The sequence below is a fragment of the Macadamia integrifolia genome, chromosome 8 (genome assembly GCF_013358625.1).
Source record: "Macadamia integrifolia cultivar HAES 741 chromosome 8, SCU_Mint_v3, whole genome shotgun sequence".
In the NCBI taxonomy this organism is placed as follows: domain Eukaryota; kingdom Viridiplantae; phylum Streptophyta; class Magnoliopsida; order Proteales; family Proteaceae; genus Macadamia; species Macadamia integrifolia.
Genome location: NC_056564.1, coordinates 27,602,145 through 27,621,342, shown reverse-complemented (window position 1 = coordinate 27,621,342; position 19,198 = coordinate 27,602,145). Strand labels below are relative to the sequence as shown.

At 37.7% G+C, this 19,198-nt stretch overlaps 1 protein-coding gene across 1 annotated transcript; it reads right to left on the bottom strand.

The window, feature by feature from the left end:
- Nucleotides 1-2,620: 2,620 nt before the first annotated feature.
- LOC122087684 (probable leucine-rich repeat receptor-like protein kinase At5g63930) lies at nt 2,621-10,389 on the bottom strand. Its single transcript, XM_042656887.1, has 2 exons — nt 6,707-10,389; nt 2,621-3,048 (listed from the first exon to the last, which is right to left on the bottom strand). The coding sequence occupies exons 1-2, from the start codon at nt 9,648-9,650 to the stop codon at nt 2,663-2,665; spliced, it is 3,330 nt and encodes a 1,109-aa protein (XP_042512821.1). The 5' UTR covers nt 9,651-10,389; the 3' UTR covers nt 2,621-2,662.
- Nucleotides 10,390-19,198: the final 8,809 nt, after the last annotated feature.

Genomic DNA, 19,198 nt, shown 5'->3' with positions numbered 1-19,198 from the left:
GGATCCGCATCATCGGGTAACTGCATGTTTGGTGATTGTCAAAGACCCTGTCAACAGCCTTCTATTTTGGTGATTGTCTACCATTTTGAGGCTGGAACCACGTGTTTAAAACCTCCTGTTAGTGTTACCAGGATCCTACTTTGAGATTAGTTCTTAGTGACCTAGTTGAGAATTGGTCTTAAATAAACTGCAGTATTCTGGCATCTCTGAAACACGCTAAACAGTCTCTGGAAATTGATCTCATGGTACCAGGTGCCAATCCAGAAACATCATAATACTACTTTTTCCTATATCCAATCTGATGTCTTTCATGAAAGCTTTGCTACACTTCATCATTCCCTTCCATAGGTTAGTACTATATGTCCCACAAACCATACCTCATGGAAAAAATTTCTCCACACTCGAGAGAGATCAACAGAAAACTTACACAATGGCTAGGATGGAAGAATTTGGTTGACCATCCGAAAAGGGCTTATACTCAAAATCCAATTTTGTCTTCCAGCAATGTCATCTGGTGCCACCCAGCACCTGATACTTCTTATGACCTTCTAGATCATCCCAAAGGAAATTTCTTCTCAATTTTTCAGAGACAATGGTAATGGAAACAGGAAAGGAAAACAGGGCAGATAAGGAAAGTTAAAACGAGCTAACTGAATTCAGAGCCCTTCTCTCCCTTAGATACCTCCCCCCTTAGATGCTAAATTAAACCTCTACAAATATGGATCCATAATAGTTATCAAAGATAGATAGATATACATATATAACTCAAAGAGGAAGATCCAAAAAAGTACACTTAATCACATGACTACATACCTGTGACTCAATGAAAATAAATATGAGGAAAAACATTACAAAGCTTCAAAACCACTACAAGGATCTAGGAAAGCTTTGGGACTATGTTTTGGCTCAAATTTACAAAAGCATGAATCCATATCAGCTATCAGATCATTTATGAGTAAAGAAGTATCAGAGAGGACTGGTCCAATCTATTATGCTCAGTGGATTGACTGGCAACATCAGGCTTTTGCCCCCTGGATCAGCTGATCCTTCACGTGGAATAGCTGATCCATGCCAATCTAGATAGGTTTCAATCAGGATTCCTTCACAATTCTCTAACTCCTGTGTTCAAAAGTATACATAGGCAACAGTCAACTCATAAGTATCAGCTGGAGTATTGATTAGTCAATTTTAAGGTATTACTGCGGATATGTTTGGATATGTCAGATATTTAAAATATTCTTACCAACTTCAATGAGATTATCATTTCCAGAAATGATACCAAGTTGATTGAATAAACTCAAAAAAAGAGCACTTGAGAAACATCACATGCTTCCGAAATAGTGTAGGTGGGTATATGATTTATATCAAAGAACATATTATGCTATGAACAGTATATTGAGTATTTGAGTTGTTCACTTTCCATGGAATGCTGAAAGGGGCTATTAAAACGCAATAAGGGTTCAAAATGTTTTTTCATCATTACCGACTTACCTTTTGGCTAAATTGACAGGTAAGTGTAAGTCCACGTGCTAGAGGGTCCCACACCTAGCTTACTGGTCAACTTTAACCTCCAAACAAATAGAAGAACCCTAAAATTGAGTTCAAAGTGAATAGAGAACTCCAGAAATGCCACTAAATTTTGTTAGAGTGAAATGGCAGTCTAATAATGTTATAAAACTTTACACTCATTTTCAAGCACTTTCCATGCTTGTTTTGGTGCCTGAAATTTGACCTCTGAGATTGGAATGGGTGTCAGCTAATACAAGGATCCACCCCCATCTGCCGATGTGTACCATGGGGTAAGGAAGCATGAGTTGGCGACGATGGTAAATGGACATCCCCATTACATATAGCTTGGTGAGCAATGAGGAACCTACAAGGACCAAGGTGGACTAAACTCAATCAGTCACCCATAGATTATTCCCACCTTACCATCTGATTCACTAATGTAATAAGCATCCATGACCATGTGCAGATTCCTAGGGTTTGATTACTCACTGTCACCTGTTGTTGTTGATACTTGGGATATTCAATAGACTTTGGGAAGTATATCTGAAAGACTTGACAAATGCTTTACAAGACCACTGCATGTGCGTGACACAAGTCACATGGATTATGGATTTGTGACAATTTTCCGTATCTATGATTCTTAGATTCATGTAAAGAAACATGTTATTCTGTCACAATTCATGTCGCTGATTATATTTATTTTAATTTTATTAATTGTCACAAGAAAATTGTGTGATGCCACCCCTAATTTGAACCTCAGAATATTGACCGGCTTTCAGTATGCTAAAATCCTTGGCATGTAGCAAAGTTACTATTAACAATGAAATTGCCAACATCATAGGAATCGTTTCTCCGCTATCTAGTTTCACATCTAAGACCCTGAATATCATAGAAATGGCACAGCAGGAAAAAAGTTGATCACAATTTCCATGATCAATTTCCATTGCATTTCTTTGAGATGGAGAGACAGATAGGGATGTATAACTTGAGTAATAGCGATTACCCACCGAAGCTCACAAACAGAGGTGAAGTAACAATATTATCTACAAAAGATAATGTACAAAAACTTTATCAATTTACTTTAGCAAATAATACACGGAAAAATCAGTAATGAAGAAAAAATCATTTTCATAAATAATTGCATAAAATACAATCATAAGGGGTCATCCTTCAATGGGAAACTATCATCATCAACTGGAGAAGAAACAAAGTTCCCTTTTAGCTCATTGGACTCCATGAGCATCAATACAACATCTCGCATTATTGGGCGGTCGAAAGGTGACGTACTCGTGCAGAGTAAAGCAATTTTTAAGACAGTAATCATGTGATCAGCAGTAGTCTGGTCTTCTAAATTTACTCGAGCATCAAGTATGCCAGATGTCAAAGAATGGCTCTGAATATAATTTCTTACCCACGTAACAAGGTCACCTCCTTGGTCTAGCGGTTGTACTGGTGTTCTTCCAGTCAGCAACTCCAATAGAACAACCCCGTAACTATAGATGTCACATTTTTCTGTAACTTTCATTGTGTATGCATATTCTGGCACAAATAAGTCAAAATAACCATCAATGACAAGGCCTGATTGTGTTTCTAAAATAAACAAACAAATGAGTAAAACTTGGCTAAGAAACAAAAACTTTTAGCCTGATTGTATGAGAGAACAGCAGAGAAAACAAAAGCAATTTCCACCATATGCCAAAAAAGAAGAAATAAAAATAGTATTGTTCAATCTCTACAATCAGTCTAGGTTAAAACCACCAATTAGATTTTGCAAAGATCAGATATGAGTTGAACATATCATTTTCAAACTTGGATCTTAATAATGGACATAAGAGTGAAGACCATCCTCTCCAAAAAAGTGGTCACTCAAACTAGGTTATAAAACCTATTTTTAAGCCCTACTTTAGCCATGTTAAGAATTAAATTATATGCAGGAGATTTCTGTTCATGAAATTGAGGGAAAATACACATAAGTCATGGGTTTTCTTGTAATTTACAGAATTAACCTATAAATAGTCTTAAGTAGCCGATTAGAGCATTCTTTTCCCTAATTGTCCTGATCTCATCTACCCTCTATTTTTTTCTCTTCTTCTTTCTTCTTCCTTCTTTCCTTCTCTTGTTTATTATCAAAATGCTGCTAATATTGTTCTGATTCAGTTACAAGCCATCAGTCGAATCTTGTCAAGAATTATTTTAACCCCAAGGAAGTTTTATTTGAGTTTTTGCAGCCAAACCTTAGCCAAACCGATTTGGCTTTATGTTTTTCTTTTGACTTCCTTCAGACCAGGGGAGAGAATACCTACCATTTCCTCATAGGCCATAACTGGCCCTACCTCCAAACTCTGCATACTCTTCTCCAAAACCTTGCTTGGTCGATGATTCCAGGTTGCTGTCCCACATACATCTTTGTAACAAGTAAACAGATGGTAATAATATCTCTATACAATTATTATTTTTTTTCTAATTATCAAGTGCAATGAAGGTCCATGAAACGAAATAACTACTTGTATTAAGAAGGTTGCAAAAGATGCCCTAAGAGAATTAAAGGAAAAACAACATTCCCCTAGGGAGACTTGGTGGTCAGATGATGAGGTTCAAGCAGCCATTAAGACTATGAAAGCTAAATTTAAGACATGGAAAAAAACTAAAATTTAAGACATGGCGAAGGAGTAAGGATATAGAGGATCTACAAAAGTATAAATTGCAAGAAATAAAGTTAGGAAGATTGTGGGAAAATCAAGGGTGAAGAAATATGAACAAGTTTACAATAATATGAGCATAAAGGAAGGGGAAAAGTTATTTAAAAGATAACTAAAATGAGGGAATGGAAGAGTAGAGATCTCGACCATGTTAGATATATTAAAAGTGAAGATAGTAAAGTACTAATAAGGGATAAGGACATTAAGAAGAGATGGAAGGAATAGTTCTAGAGTCTACTAAACGAAGACATTTTGAGTAATGGTGTCCCGGAAGACTGCATTACCCATCAAGACACCACAATTTGTAGATATATATATATATATATATATGAAAAAGGGTATTTGAAATTAAAAAAAAAAAAAAAAAAAAAAAAAAAAAAAAAAAAAAAAAAGCTTTAAGGAGGATGAAAGTAGGCAAGGCATTAGGCCCAAATGAGGTCCAATAAAAATGTGGAAGAACTTAAGAATCTGTGTTTTATCTTAGTATCTTAGCTAACTAAGCTGTTTAATAAGATTATTAGCACAAGGAAAATGCTAGATGAATGGAGGAGAAAGCATTTGGGTTCTGATTTACAAAAATAAAGGTAATATGCAAAGTTGCAATAACTATAGAGGCATAAATGATAAAACTAATGAGTCATAATTTAAAATTATGGGAGAGAGGTATCAAAACCCACCTGAGACAAGAAACTACTATTATGGCGAACCAATTTGGTTTTAGTCCAGAATTATCCACGGCAAAAGTTATTTACTTAGGATACTCATAGAAAGATTTAGATATTGCAATAAGGATCTCCATATGGTCTTTATAGACCTAGAAAAAGATTATGATAGAGACCCTTAAGAGTTAATCTAGCAAGTACCAGAGAAGAGAAGTGTTTCAAGTAAATATGTGGGAATAATTAAAGTTATGTATGATGGTGCGATGACTAATGTAAAAACGGTGGGGGGTTAAGGTAGTAAATTCTCAATTGTAGTTGGGTTACATCAAAGATCAACTTTAAGTCCTTATTTTTTTGCGCTTATCATTGATGATTGAACCAAAGACATTCAAAAAGATGTTCCTTAGTGTATGCTTTTTGCGAATGATATTGTTTTAATGGATGAGACAAAAGCAGGGATTAAAGCCAAGTTGGAGTTATGGAGATCAACCTTGGATTCAAAAGATTTTAAGATAAGTAGAACGAAGACAAAGTATATGGTGTGAAACTTCAGTTACACTAGGACGGATAATGTAGTGGTGAAAATTGATGATGGTGAGATTCTGCAAAGTGATTATTTTAGGTATCTGAGCTCAATCAAAAATAAAGAAGGTGATATAGATGATGATGCTTCACAGATTATTAAAATAAAATGGATGAAGTGGAGAGGTACATCTGAAGTGTTGTGTGATCGACATGTTCCTTTAAATCTTAAATGAAAATTTTATACGACAATCATACGACCAACTATGATGCACGGTGTGGAATGTTGGACAGTTAAGAAACATCATGTATCTACTTAAAAAAATATATATATATATATATATATATTTAGATAAAATTAGTGTAGTGAAGATGAGGATATTGAGATGGATGTGTGGAAAACTAGGAAGGATAAAGTAAGGAATGATCATATTAAAGTTGATTTGGGAGTAGCACCAACACATGATAAGCTACGAGAAAGTCATTTGAGGTGGCATGGCCATGTTCAATGGAGGCATTTGGATGCTCCAGTATAGAGGAGTGATTTGATTTAGATTGAAGGAATTAAAAGAGTTATAGGGGGTAGACCTAAAATAACCCTAGGAGAAGTGGTGAGAAAATACATGCATAGTTTAGGCCATGTATCAAGTATGACATCAAAAAGAGATAATTGGAGGGCATGGATCCATGAAGCCGACCCCATTTAATTGGGATAAACCCAAATTATTACTATAACCTGGCCCAAATTTAAACTGGACCTGCATTAACTATTAAGCTGGGTATCATAGAAGGGTTGTTCTGGCTGGCAAGTGTGAAATTAAACCAAATCTGTATATACTTCAAGTGCGTTTGATCTGTCTTGTCAACTGACTTATTCTTGGATGACACTGGCAGTACACAGGATTAGTGATCTTGCCAAAATATGGTTGGTAAGAATAAAGACAAGGAGACAAGAAAAAGAATGTGGAAAGCTTTTGTGAGTTTTAGTTGAAAAGTGAGAGTAATTTAGCAATTTTTTAACAAGCAGTTCTCATAAAAACAGATAATAAACTTACTTGGTCATATTATCGTATCATTCTACCTAAACAGACATTAACTGAATTATAATTTATTATATCAAACCAAAAAAAAAAAAAAAAAAAATCAGTTAATTTTAAATTTAGGTTCCCTATGCAGATATGCCAAACAGAAAACTCAGGCAATGTATTAAGGCTATAAAGTAAATGGCTTCAGAGGGAATGTACTAACCAATTTCTTTTTCAGAAGCGTGTGTGTGTGTGTGTGTGTGAGAGAGAGAGAGAGAGAGAAGCTTACCAGGGGCAATATAACCATACGATCCTGCAACTGCAGACATTGTTTTGGATTGTGGCATGTCCATCACCTTAGCCAATCCAAAATCCCCAACATGAGCTTCAAAGAAATCATCAAGTAGAATGTTGTTGGACTTTATGTCTCGGTGAACAATCTTAGGCTTACAGTCATGATGTAAGTAAGCAAGGCCCTGAGCAGCCCCAAGAGCAATCGTGAACCGTGTCTTCCAATCTAGGCCACAAGATTCCCCATGAAGCAGTTCACCCAGGCTGCCATTCGCCATGTACTCATATAGAAGAAGATTGGAACCCTGGTGATAGCAGAAACCATATAGCTTCACAATATTCCGATGCCTAACCTTTCCCAGAGTTAAAATCTCGGCATGGAAGCTGTTGTCGACATTGCTTCCTTCTCTATTAGATGCAAGCTTCTTCACAGCAATCGTCTGTCCAGATGGCATAACAGTCCTATACACTGTTCCACAAGCCCCCCTTCCAATAACAAAACTGTCATCAAAGTTATTTGTGGCCTCAAGCAGATCTTGGAAAGTGAACCCTTCCTTCGGGGAAAAGTATAAGTCTGAGACAGGAGAAGATGACTGGTTATCTTGAAAAGGGGCAATCGTCTCAACTGGACGCCTCATGAAGTATACAATAATAACAATTAGAATGAGAGAAACCCCACCCACAACCGCTGCAACTATTGCAATAATTTTAGCCACATGGGCATCTACCCCTTTTGAAGTTGGTTGGAAAGAGGGTGCAGGCAGAAATAAACTGCAGTCCCCAAGAGGGCCCCCACATAGCCCTTTGTTGCCGATGAAATTGCTGACATCCATGTTCTTGAACAGTGAAATGGAAGGTAAACTTCCAGTTAAGTCATTGTAAGAAACATTGCACCCTAGTAAACTAGACAAGTTTCCAAATGTGTCAGGAACTTCACCAGTCAACTGATTGTTGTTCAGGAGGAGGAATTCTAGTAAAATGAGATTCCCAAGCTCTGGTGGTATTGTCCCAGAAAGATTATTGTAACTAAGATTCATAGCAATCTGCAAGCTTGAAAGTGCACCAAATTCTGGTGGTATCCCACCGGAAAATGTGTTACCACCCATTTGCAACTCAGTCAGGTGGGACAGATTCCCTAATGCTGCAGGAATATTCCCTGAAAGCTTATTGTCTGAAAGCTTGAGAAGCTCCAACTGTGAAAGGGTTCCAAGTTCATATGGTAGAGCACCAACAAAGCTGTTCTGGCTTAGATCAAGTCTTTGAAGCATTTTACAATTGACTGTTTCCGGTGGAATTTGTCCACTGAGCATATTTGATGAGATATTAAAGATGACCAACTGAGAAAGACTACCTATCTCTCTTGGCAACTTGGATGTGAAGTAATTATCCGATAGGTGAAGACGTAGCAATGTTTTGCAGTTCCCAATTTCAGGAGGAATAGGCCCACTAAACTTATTAGAGTCCAATTCAACAGTAGAGAGATTTTCCAATTTACATAAATCAGAAGGAAAACTCCCTCTAAGCTTGTTTCCAGTAAGACGAAGTTGCACCAATGATTTGCAGTTTGTAACTTCAGTAGGGATATTTCCAGTCAGCATATTTGTACCAAGATTCAATAAAATCAGGTTAGAATGTCTACAAAGATGACGAGGTATTCGTCCAGTTAGTTGGTTATCTGAAAAATCAACCACCCAAAGTCGGCTATAAACTCCAAGCCCTTGAGGAATGTCACCACTCAGCAAGTTGTCAAAGAGCTGCAACTGAAGTAGTTCAGTCAAATATTGAAATCCAACAGGGACAGGACCTGTGAGATAATTAATAGAGAGATCAAGCTTAGTCAAATTCACCAAGCTGCTAAGCTTGTCGGGTATAACACCTGTAAGCTGGTTCTGGAAGAGGAAGAGTAAGCGTAAACCCTTTATCTTGCTGAACTCAATCGGTATCTCCCCTGTCAAATAGTTCTCTGAGAAGTCAATTTCTGTCGTCAAAGAAAGATTGCCAACCTCCTTTGGAATTGTCCCATTCAACCCATTCCTGTAGAGGTATAATCTCTGCAGAAATTTCAGGTTTCCAATCTCAGCAGGGATTTCGCCCACAAGATCATTTGCATACAAAGCAAGAGTCCCGAGGTTTGTACAGTTCCCAAGCTCCTTTGGAATAACCCCAGACAGCTGATTTTCCCAAAGGATCAGATCAGTCAAGTTCCCAAGCATTCCAATCTCTTTGGGTATTTCACCTCCTAAAGAATTTTGGGCAAGACCCAATACTTGCAAGCTCTCACATCCGCCAATCTCTGCTGGCAGGCTTCCAGAAATCGCATTCTCACCTGCTCGAAAAATTCTCAATCTCTTGAGGTTCCCAAGTGAACGAGGCAATGGGCCTGTCAGATTGTTAGTAAATGCTACGAATTCTTCCAAGGAAGAAAGGTTCCCAAGCTCCTCTGGAGAAGGTCCAGAGAGTTTGTTATTGCATATATTCAAAGTTACTAAATTAGATAGACTACCCAATCCGACTGGAATATGGCCTTCAAACTGATTGTTGTTCAGATAAAGAACCTCCAACATTGAACAGTTTCCAATCTCCTTGGGTATATTCCCAGAGAACTGATTGAACGACACATCTAGGTGAATCAAGTGGGCCAAACCACCAATACTCGAGGATAGGGTACCTGAGAGATTAAAGGATTTTAGATCAAGGGACCATACAACTGGATCATGATCGAATGTGCAATTCACACCCCTCCATCCACAAGGCGTCAGGTCACCAGAGTTCCAACTACCCAGATTATTGAAGTCATCATGAAGGCTACTCTTCAGTGACAGAAGGAGTTCTCCCTCCGTGTTTAACCCTTCGGAACCAGAAGGCAGGAGAAGAGCTAACAGTACAACAAATCCAGCAAACCCCACAACCGAAACTCTCTCTAATTTATAGATCCACAGCATTCTAATCGCGGTTTGAAAGTAAAACAATAACCGAAAACAAAGAGCTGTAACAAGCCTAGTTGATGGAGACAAGACCCATTATTGATTAATCTCTTTCTCCTTCGATTCAAGTTCTGCTTCTTTGTTTTAAACTCAATAGTGTTCTTCTAGGCTGAATGAATTCAAATCACTTAAAAGAGACAGAAAAGAAAAGTTCAATCTTTCAAAGGACCCAACAGAGCCAGTGCATTCACATACCTATTGAGTTCATAACTCATCAAAGAACCCAGAGAAACTCCCCAACCTCGGACAGCTCCAGAGATCAAAACCATGAAAAGTACGACCAAAAGAAGAGGAAATGAACAGACCCAGTTGGCCTTTCTCCAAATAGATCTCCAATACAATGACAGATGTGATTTCCCGGCAAACTTTGTGGAGGAAAATCGACCTTTCCGAGGGACAAACTCAAGCATCGAATCCAACTTTTTCGTTCCCTATCTCAGAAGAAACTCAGTGCAATGAATCACAGCTTTTTGCCTTCCCTCTCTCTCTCTCTCTCTAAATTAACTCTCAATCAGCAAAAGAGAAAAGAACACACAAACCCAGGCCTTCCTTAATCAAATGAAGAAATGATTTCTTCGAATATTTTATTTGAATAGCAGAGAGGACGGAAGGTAACACCAGGGCCCCACGCTGAAGCTCTAATGGCTGACAAAGCATGCTTTCCACCTTCCTATGATTCTCACCCTTTCTTATCTATCCTATAAAGCTATTTTATATTCTCTAGTGCTTCCAAAAAGTAACTGTATCTTGAAAGGAAGTCTTTTTCACTAGAAACTCTGATCTGGTCAGTATTTAAGTAAAATTGGATTGGAATATTTGGATATTTCAGTATTCTCTTCCACTTGGCATTTGCACTTTACATCTCCCAAGTCCCAAGGGAAAGCATTCCTCTACCACTGCTCCATGGTATTGGGTATGGGGCCGGCGGTGGGCCCTTTCTCAATGCAAAGGCCCACAATTTTCCTAACATCTCTATTACTAATCTATACTGTTAGGCGGATTGCTTAGAAATTAAAAATGGTGGAAATTTTGTGAGAGTTGTTCCACATATGATATATTGTGGATTGGATTGGGAAGAAAAAAGGAAATAAATGATGGAATAAATATTTTTTGGAGAAAAGAATCTTTTTTGTTTATCATTCAGCAGGCCCCAATATATTCTGATGTGAAAAGAATCAATTACCCCTATGTATTGGGTATTTTTCACACCCAATTGTGTTTAGGTGTGGGAACGTCCACAGAGTTCCCTTGCCTATACTTTTTCATGAAGTGAGATTTGTGGGAAGATTTAGTTGAAAAAAAAAGATTTGATGGGATAGAAATGAAATGAAGGTAGGGTGGGATTTTATGAAAGAGAGGAAATGGGAGGATAAGAGAGATAAAAACAAAATGGGAATTAGACCCTCTCCATCCGTTGGGTTTCCCAGTGCACATTCGATGGTTAGGAAGACATGGGGTGTGTGCACTCGTATGTTGAGGTGCATGCCTGGATCCTCCCAACTCTCATATGCAGCACTGGACATCCCAATGGCTAGAGAGGATTTAAATCACATAAAATGAGTTTTTTCATGAATAATGCTATATCACCAAACAAGAATATATGCATAGTTATAAAATAATAATAATAATAATAATCTCTCTAATAAATTTCTCACTTTATCTAACCAAACACTCTTATTTGTTAAAAAAAAAATTCAAATTTCTCACCTCTTTTTCTCCATCATACAAAGAAGTCTTAATTAATAATCTTTCTTCCATAGGTTCACATGATCTGTATGGGGCCCACATATATGGCCGGATTTCATGTATCATCTTTAATTGACGAATGAAAGGGAAAGATGCCACTTCCCCAGGGATATGTCACTTATAATATCAGAAGTTGACTCAGCTGAGTTTGGCTGATCCGGGTGGTGGTAAACAGGATGAATAGACCTAGAACCTAGAGCAGTAGAGCCTAGACAACCAACAGATCTCAAGTAAGAGTTTCACTGGAGAGTGTTTGCTGAGCTTCTAGAATCATTTTTCTGCTAAGGGGGTGGTTCTGTGGTGCAGTGGTGACTGAAGGTGAATGCATGGGTCACATCCAATCTTGAGGGTTTCAATCAAAAGGAGTAGGTGGTCCCCCACTTTTGGGCAGCGGTAGGAGAGATTATAACATCTGCCAACCATTTTTGACTGGGATCCAATTTGGTCAACTAGAGATTCAAGATCGTTCTTAGGCTGGTGGGTGGTGGTTGGTGGTGGGTGGTGGGTGGTGGAGGTGGAGGTGTATGTGGTGGTTTCTCACTTTCTCCGACATGTGCTGATGGAGCGCTTGGTGGCCATACACAATAGGTGGCTTCTTAAGGGGGTTGGTTCTTGTTGGCGTTTCCTTTTTTGTCATGTGTTCTTCCATGTGTATTAGAGGTTTAGAAGGAAGAATCTCTTCACTATTCGTGATGTGACCAACGTAATGGTACAAGGTTTCCATGGACAAACTCCCATCTCTTATTATTTGGGATGCGAAATTATAAGTTCCTTAACGTTGGATGGTCCCTATAAACATGATTAAGGTATTTTTCTTTCCCTATGGCTGAAGAAAACTTGATTCTACACTAAATTATCTTCACTTTCCCAAACAAGTATATTTATATTGTTGAGAAAGGGTTTTCTAGCAAGTGAAATAGAGAAACCCACTTATTAGATGCAGCAAAACGGTATTATATATTGGAGTGTATAGAATTTATTTCATGTGACATAAACACAGAGGTGCTAGGGTACCTTGCCCGTAGTGACTCAAATAATCTTTTCCTTCGGTTGTTTTAGGATATAATTATTCACAAAAAAAAAAAAAATCTCTTATAATATAATTATTGAGAGAAAGAACACTACCTGGTCAATGGCCCTTACACCAACTTTAGGGCCAATGGGAGCATGTGCCCTTGCATCCAACAGTGGGTGGTGGGGTGGTCATTTTGCTACCCCTATATCTAGGCGCAGGAATGCACAATTGAGTAGTGCTTTTTCTCCACAATTATATTATAACCCATGAGAGGATGGATTTCTCGTCCTCCCTATATAAGGATAGGGAGTGGGTTTCTTTCGACACTTGTGCCGTTTCAAGCGAAGGAGGTGAAGGAGGTGGGAGGAAAAGACGACCTTGTCCAATAGGGTGTACTGAGGACAATTCCTAGGGGCATGCTACAAGGTTTCGGGTGAGGGTGTGGAACTTCGAGTTTGAGCTGGCATTGTGAGAATCTTTATCCCAAATGAGTTTATTATGGACAACGGTTTACACCAAGAATATGCCATAATTAATTTCCTAGGGGCATGCTACAAGGCTTCGGGTGAGGGTGTGTAATTTCGATTTTGAGCTGACGTTGTGGGAATCTTTATCTCAAATGATTTTATTATGGACAATGGTTTACACCAAGAATATGCATAATTAATTTCCTAATGGCATGCTACAACGTTTCTGGTGAGGGTGTGCATTTTCGATTTTGAGCTGACATTGTGAGAATCTTTATCCCAAATGACTTTATTATGGACAATGGTTTACGCAAAGAATATGCCATAATTAAATTCCTAGGGGCATGATGCAAGGTTTCGGGTGAGAGTGTGCAATTTTGATTTTGAGCTGACTTTGAGGGAATTTTTATCCCAAATGATTTTATTATGGACAATGGTTTATGCAAAGAATATGCCATAATTAATAAGCCACGCCGAGGTTAGAGCTAACATTGGCATGACATCAAAACCAATGTCATTGGTCAAATCATAAGTCAACACGTGAGTTGAGGCCTAAATTTTGTGGATAGATAGATCTTAAGTCCTCGCTCCCCTGCCACACATCAAATTTTACTCTATTTCAAGTGGTAACCAATGGGATTGGTAGCCTAGTGGTGAAAATGCCCTCAACCCATCATCGCTTGAGTCAGTTGATTGTGGGTTTGAGTCTTGACATCCCCACTATCGCTCATTGGTCCTACAAAAGCGTCGCTTGCCGTACGGGGGCTTGTCCTGGGGGCTATGATCACTACCATGGAGCAACCTTTGTTTTTTTACCAAAAAAAAAAACAGTAAAATAGAGCCTTGAAAATTCATGACTATGGAAGAATACAAAGTACGCATGCATTGACACACATTGAGATGCATTCTAATACACGAGTTCGTATCTGATTGAAAGGAAAGATTCTCTAAATTGTTGGGATAGGGTGTACTAGTACCTTTGTGTCCATCTCTCTCTTCTTCATATGAAATGATTTCGCTTCTCTCTAATGCATGATACCATTTTGGCATAGATAATCGTTGCACTCCTCTATGCTATTTATCTAAAGTAACTCTTAACTTTGACATGTGACCAATCTAGGGTTTTTCTAAATGTTTCATACAGTAAATCTAAACTTTCTATATATAGTTGTAGATTTTGTTACATTGAGGTCAAAATAAGAGCCAAGAGAAGTATATGCATGCTGACGATATAGCTTACATATGATGGTATCTTCCCATTCACAATTCTTGTATTCTATTCCATTATTATGGTTATTTTGAATAGGAAAAATATTACATGGGGGTGTACAGCCATGAAAAAAGAATTGGAAAAGGGAAGAGGATTGCATGTGTTGGTCTTGCTTTTATATATATATATATATATATATATGGTGTATAGTGGGTTCCTCCTCTAATCTCCCCTAAAGTGCTACTTTCCACATTCACATTTAATAGAGAGCACAAGAGGGACTACATGTTTCCCATTCATTCATGATTAATTCCTCCGCACCATGCCCACCTTACCTACTTCTTCCATCCATGTGTCTAAAAAGATATTTTTTTTTTTCGGTGCAAGACTGACAAGGATTTTAGAATCTTCTCTAATTCTAATTTTTACAATCATTAAATTTTGAAATTGTACAAATATCGTATGAGCAGTGATAATTAGATAAGAATTATACGATTAAAACTCAAGAGGATCAGGATCCGATTAATAATGGGCGAGTCAGATAAAGGACCCACTAGGGGTCAATAAAGGGATCATTAGATCACACTTATTACCAACTAATCATATTTCAATAAGGTAAAAGGGTAAGAGGATCGAACCCGCGACCTTCCTACGACTTAGGTTAGAGCTCAACTATCTAGTTATCTGCCACTAAGCAGCTAGAAACTCATCACCTTAGAGCTTTCTTTGAATGCTTAAAAACTTGAATCGGATACTGAATTGGTATTCATCGAATATAATTTGAATCATCCTTGAATTGGCTAAGAAATAGTCGCCCTCGATGTTAATCTCTTGACTCGACCTAACTCGATTGAACTCAGTATGCATGAACTCGGATTTGGCCGACCTCTCTCTCTCTCTCTCTCTCTCTCTCTCTTCCTCTTCTTTTTCTTCTTCTTCTTCTTCTTCTTCTTCTTCTTCTTCTTCTTCTTCTTTTTTTTACTCAGGTTGTCCGAATCTTTGACCCAACTAATCCCTAGGGTCACTGTGATACCGTTTACACGAGACCAGGTCAATCTGAGACGGAAATTCTCGTATGGTGGCCCCAAGAAATTAGATACAGCAAAGAAGGTTTGATCGCAAGACCTTACTTCCTGAGGTGGAGTACTGTGTCCCCTCCAAATCAACTATGCTTAACCCCTTGAGGCTCGATCTCTCTCTCCCTAGATCGTGGTCCCAACTCCCATGTAGCTTTTGGGGATTTTTTTTGCCAATATAGATGTTGACATAGAGGAGGAGACTGGTGTTGGGCGGTGGGGACCTTGCTGGCTATAGTTATACTGATATGGGTTTTGGAACACCTCATGATTCGTCAAACGTGGACTGTTATTTGGTCAATTTAATAGTTTTGAGTTATGGATTTATGTATGATCTACGTACATTGATAATGATGATTGATTATCTTAATCTTAATAATAATAATAATAAATTTATTAACTGTACGTGGGCCGCCCACTAATATCTTTATTTCAACAGATGACTTGCTCGTCTGAAATATTTATTAAGTATAGATGATCAGGTTGTGGGTTGCGTAGATATGTTGGTATGATTTAAAAAGTAGAGAGAGAGAGAGAGAGCGAAAGAGAACGTGTCTGTTGTGAAGTAAAAGAAAAGTTTAGTGCATGTTACCCATGTTCAGACTTGAGAGACGTAGAAGGCCAACTTCTCTTTCAAATTCTATAAAATAAATAGAATGAATAAATAAAGAGGTTTCTCCTTTAATTGATGACTTAAAACTTGTGTTTAAGAAAGAGTCATCCTCGTGAGTTGTGAGGAAATATAACTTAAGTCACCTTCCACTCCCCTCTTAATCCCGTTTCCAGATTTTATGGATCGAAGAGCCGACCAATGGAAAATTAATATTTTTTTTTTTATGAAAAATGGAAAATTAATAGGTACTGGAATAGATGATGTGTTCTTGGAGATTAGAATATTAAAAAAAAGGTGTTCTTGTAGATTAAAAATGTCCAAATCCAATGAAATCAAGAAGGAATCTGATTATATATCCAAAATGGGGGGCGCCCATAAATATGATGGTAGAAAAACTAGCCAATGCTTCAATCTGTTGAGTGGAGAAGAAGATCATCCATCATAAGCAGCATGTGCATATATATATTTGCATGCATTTTCATAGAGTTTTTCTATGATTTGGTTACCATATTTTATTGTTTCCTTTTATTTTACTTAATCTAGATTTTATTGGTTGATTGGCTGATAAGATTAGTTAGATGCATTTCTTCTAAGTATACATTTCTCAAAGAAATTTCCAAGCTTCTTTGCAAGACATTACTTATTTCAAATGAAAGGGTAACAAATCGCTGCTGGTCATGTAACCGTTGCACCCGCATGGGACCAATAAGAATGTATGTAGGGGCATATATATATATATATATATAGCTAAGATTTTATTTCACATAGGGTGTGATGATAATTTTGCACACTCATATGTCTAGGAGCTATGCGACAGACAATGTTCTTTTCTCCCCAAAAATTAAGTTATTGGCTGCTACAATAAATGTCCCTTTATTTATGGCACCCTAAAAGGCAGAGTCAATTCCTTTGGCAATTTTTTTTCCTCTCCACGTGCTTTGATAATGGGAGAATTTAATGAAATCTTATATGCTTATCACAAGCAAGAAGGTAGGCCAAAAAATTCTGGTCAAATTTCAAATTTTCAAAATTTTGTGGATGATTGCGCCTTGATGGAGCTATAAATTCAAATGGACTTCAAGTTACTAAGTCAAATAGTTTCTAGTAGGGGAATTTGGATCCTCTTCATCTAGTTGTATCCTATAACTTAGGTTGTCAATTCTAAGCCCGAACCAGTAGACCTAACTGAGTCCAGCAAGTTTACCGCTTGACCTAGAAAGGCCCAATTAATAAATATGTCGGGAGCCCGGCATTATTAAATGGGCATTCATGGTGCAAATAGCTAGCCCGTCAAGCGGCCAACTGAACTGATGGACTATAGGCCCGACCTGAACCAAATCATTATAGCCTAACCTAGCCCGACCCCCTTTATTAAAGAACAACCATAATCTCATATCATTTCTCTTCTTTATTAAAGATTTGCATCACCTTCTACTATGATGAATTTTTTGTATAAACCTATAGTGATTTAATGTTCAAATTGAACAATTATTGGCCTTCAACCCACTTAAGAAAATAATTTTAAGGTAGGCACATTTAGTGTCCATTTAGACATAAATAGGTGCGTAGCCCGGTTAAGGCCCATTTATGGTAACGTAATTAAAGCTCAACATCGACCGGCCCGATTATAAACCGTACCATACCTCCCAAAGCTAGGCCCATTTACTTAAACGGGCGTTCACAGTACAAGGTTTCTAAATGGACAAGCCTGACTAGGCCCGACCAAGATCGGCCCAGCCCAACTGATTGACACCATTACAGACCAACCCCATCTCACTTTTAAAGTGTAAGGATTTGATAATTGTTTAAGAAGGTGAGGTATGTTATAACAAATCTGGCAAGATGGAAGAAGGCATTTGTTTCCAATATTGATGAAAGATGTAAAATCTTGTTTGGAAGAGCTCCAGAATATTCAGCATATGAAATGGCACCCTCTGTTTGAGAAGCAAGAAAGGATAGACAGGAGAGGTTAAAGAATCCCCTAAGCCAACGAGAGATGCAATAGCACCAAATAGTCAGGAGTCCAATGGGCTTTAAGTGTGTAGATAAAAATACAAGTTATTTTCATTCAATAAATATCAATATAAATTAATAAAATCAATCTTTATTTAAATGAATTTGATAGACATATATAAAATTTAGTAAGAGAAGGAAGGGTTAACGATTTACCAAGAAACCTAAGATAGTTGTCAGAGTAAAGAATCATCAAGAAAAGGCTACAATCACATTATCCAAAATTTGTCTTGAACAAATGCTGTTTGAAATGGGGAAATAAATTTATCAGGGAAAGGTTCTAACCCATTAGCTAGTAAACTTAGTAATTATTTTATATGAAACAATAAACAGACTAATAGGTCTATAATCTTCAAGAGACATAGGCTTATCTTTCTTAGAGACTAATATAATCAAAGAATGATTGACTACTCCTGGTGGCAAAGCAATTGAAAAAGCTTTGAACAAAAGACACCGATTTAACTTTCATTATACCCCAATAAGATTGGAAATAAACAAAAAATTAGTTATCCAATTTCCTCAATTGGTATAGAGATCAAGCCCTCATTTTCAAAATCAGAAATAACAGGATCACATAAACACTCAATAAACGATGGATCTAAAGGGCTAGAGGTGGTATTAATATTACTAAAATTGAACCCAAAAATCATGGCAATAGGTGTATCATCTATCATCTTACCCTGAAAATCACAAACGAAAGAGATAGATTCTCTTCTTTTAAATACTATATCCTATTCTCTTCTTTTAAATACTACATCCTAGATCTTTTTTTAATAAAAACACCTCTTTAGCTTCCAAAATCCATTCCAAATTTCTATAGACAAGTCTGTTAAACAATCTAACAACTGGCCCGTAGGCTCCATAGATTCCAAGTAAAAAATTCCATCAAACAATCTAGCTGAAGATGGATCAGATTTTCAAAAATGTCCTTATTCCACTTCCTCATAAAAGCCATCAAACAACTCCTGTGCCTTGCAACCATGGTTTTGAGTGTACAAGAAGGGCTAAACCCTGGGCTTGTCACTGTTTGTAACTCCTGGTATCAGAGCCGGGCGGTGGGTGAATGTTAGTTCCGATGCTCTGAGTTCGTCAAAGGCCGTGTGCGGGGCACTGTAGCAGGTGCACGAATCCCACATCGGGGAGACTAAGTCACCACCGCGATCATATAAGTCCCAGGGCGCCTGTGCCTTGCAACCATGGTTTTGAGTGTACGAGAAGGGCTAAACCCTGGGCTTGTCACTGTTTGTAACTCCTTCTTATCTCAAGGTGTAAGTCACAAACGGGCTCTGCCCAAATCCATTACTTCAAGGGCTTTTTAGTAACTAAGGTGATGTAGAAGGTTTCACCATTAGCTGCTAAAAATGGT

Bases quoted from the DNA above. Each gene is read 5' to 3' on its own strand.
- LOC122087684 (XM_042656887.1), bottom strand. From the start codon at position 9,650: ATGCTGTGGATCTATAAATTAGAGAGAGTTTCGGTTGTGGGGTTTGCT. The intron at 3,049-6,706 runs GTAAGCTTCTCT...TATTTGTGCCAG, and splicing joins GTATGGTTATATTGCCCCTG to AATATGCATACACAATGAAA.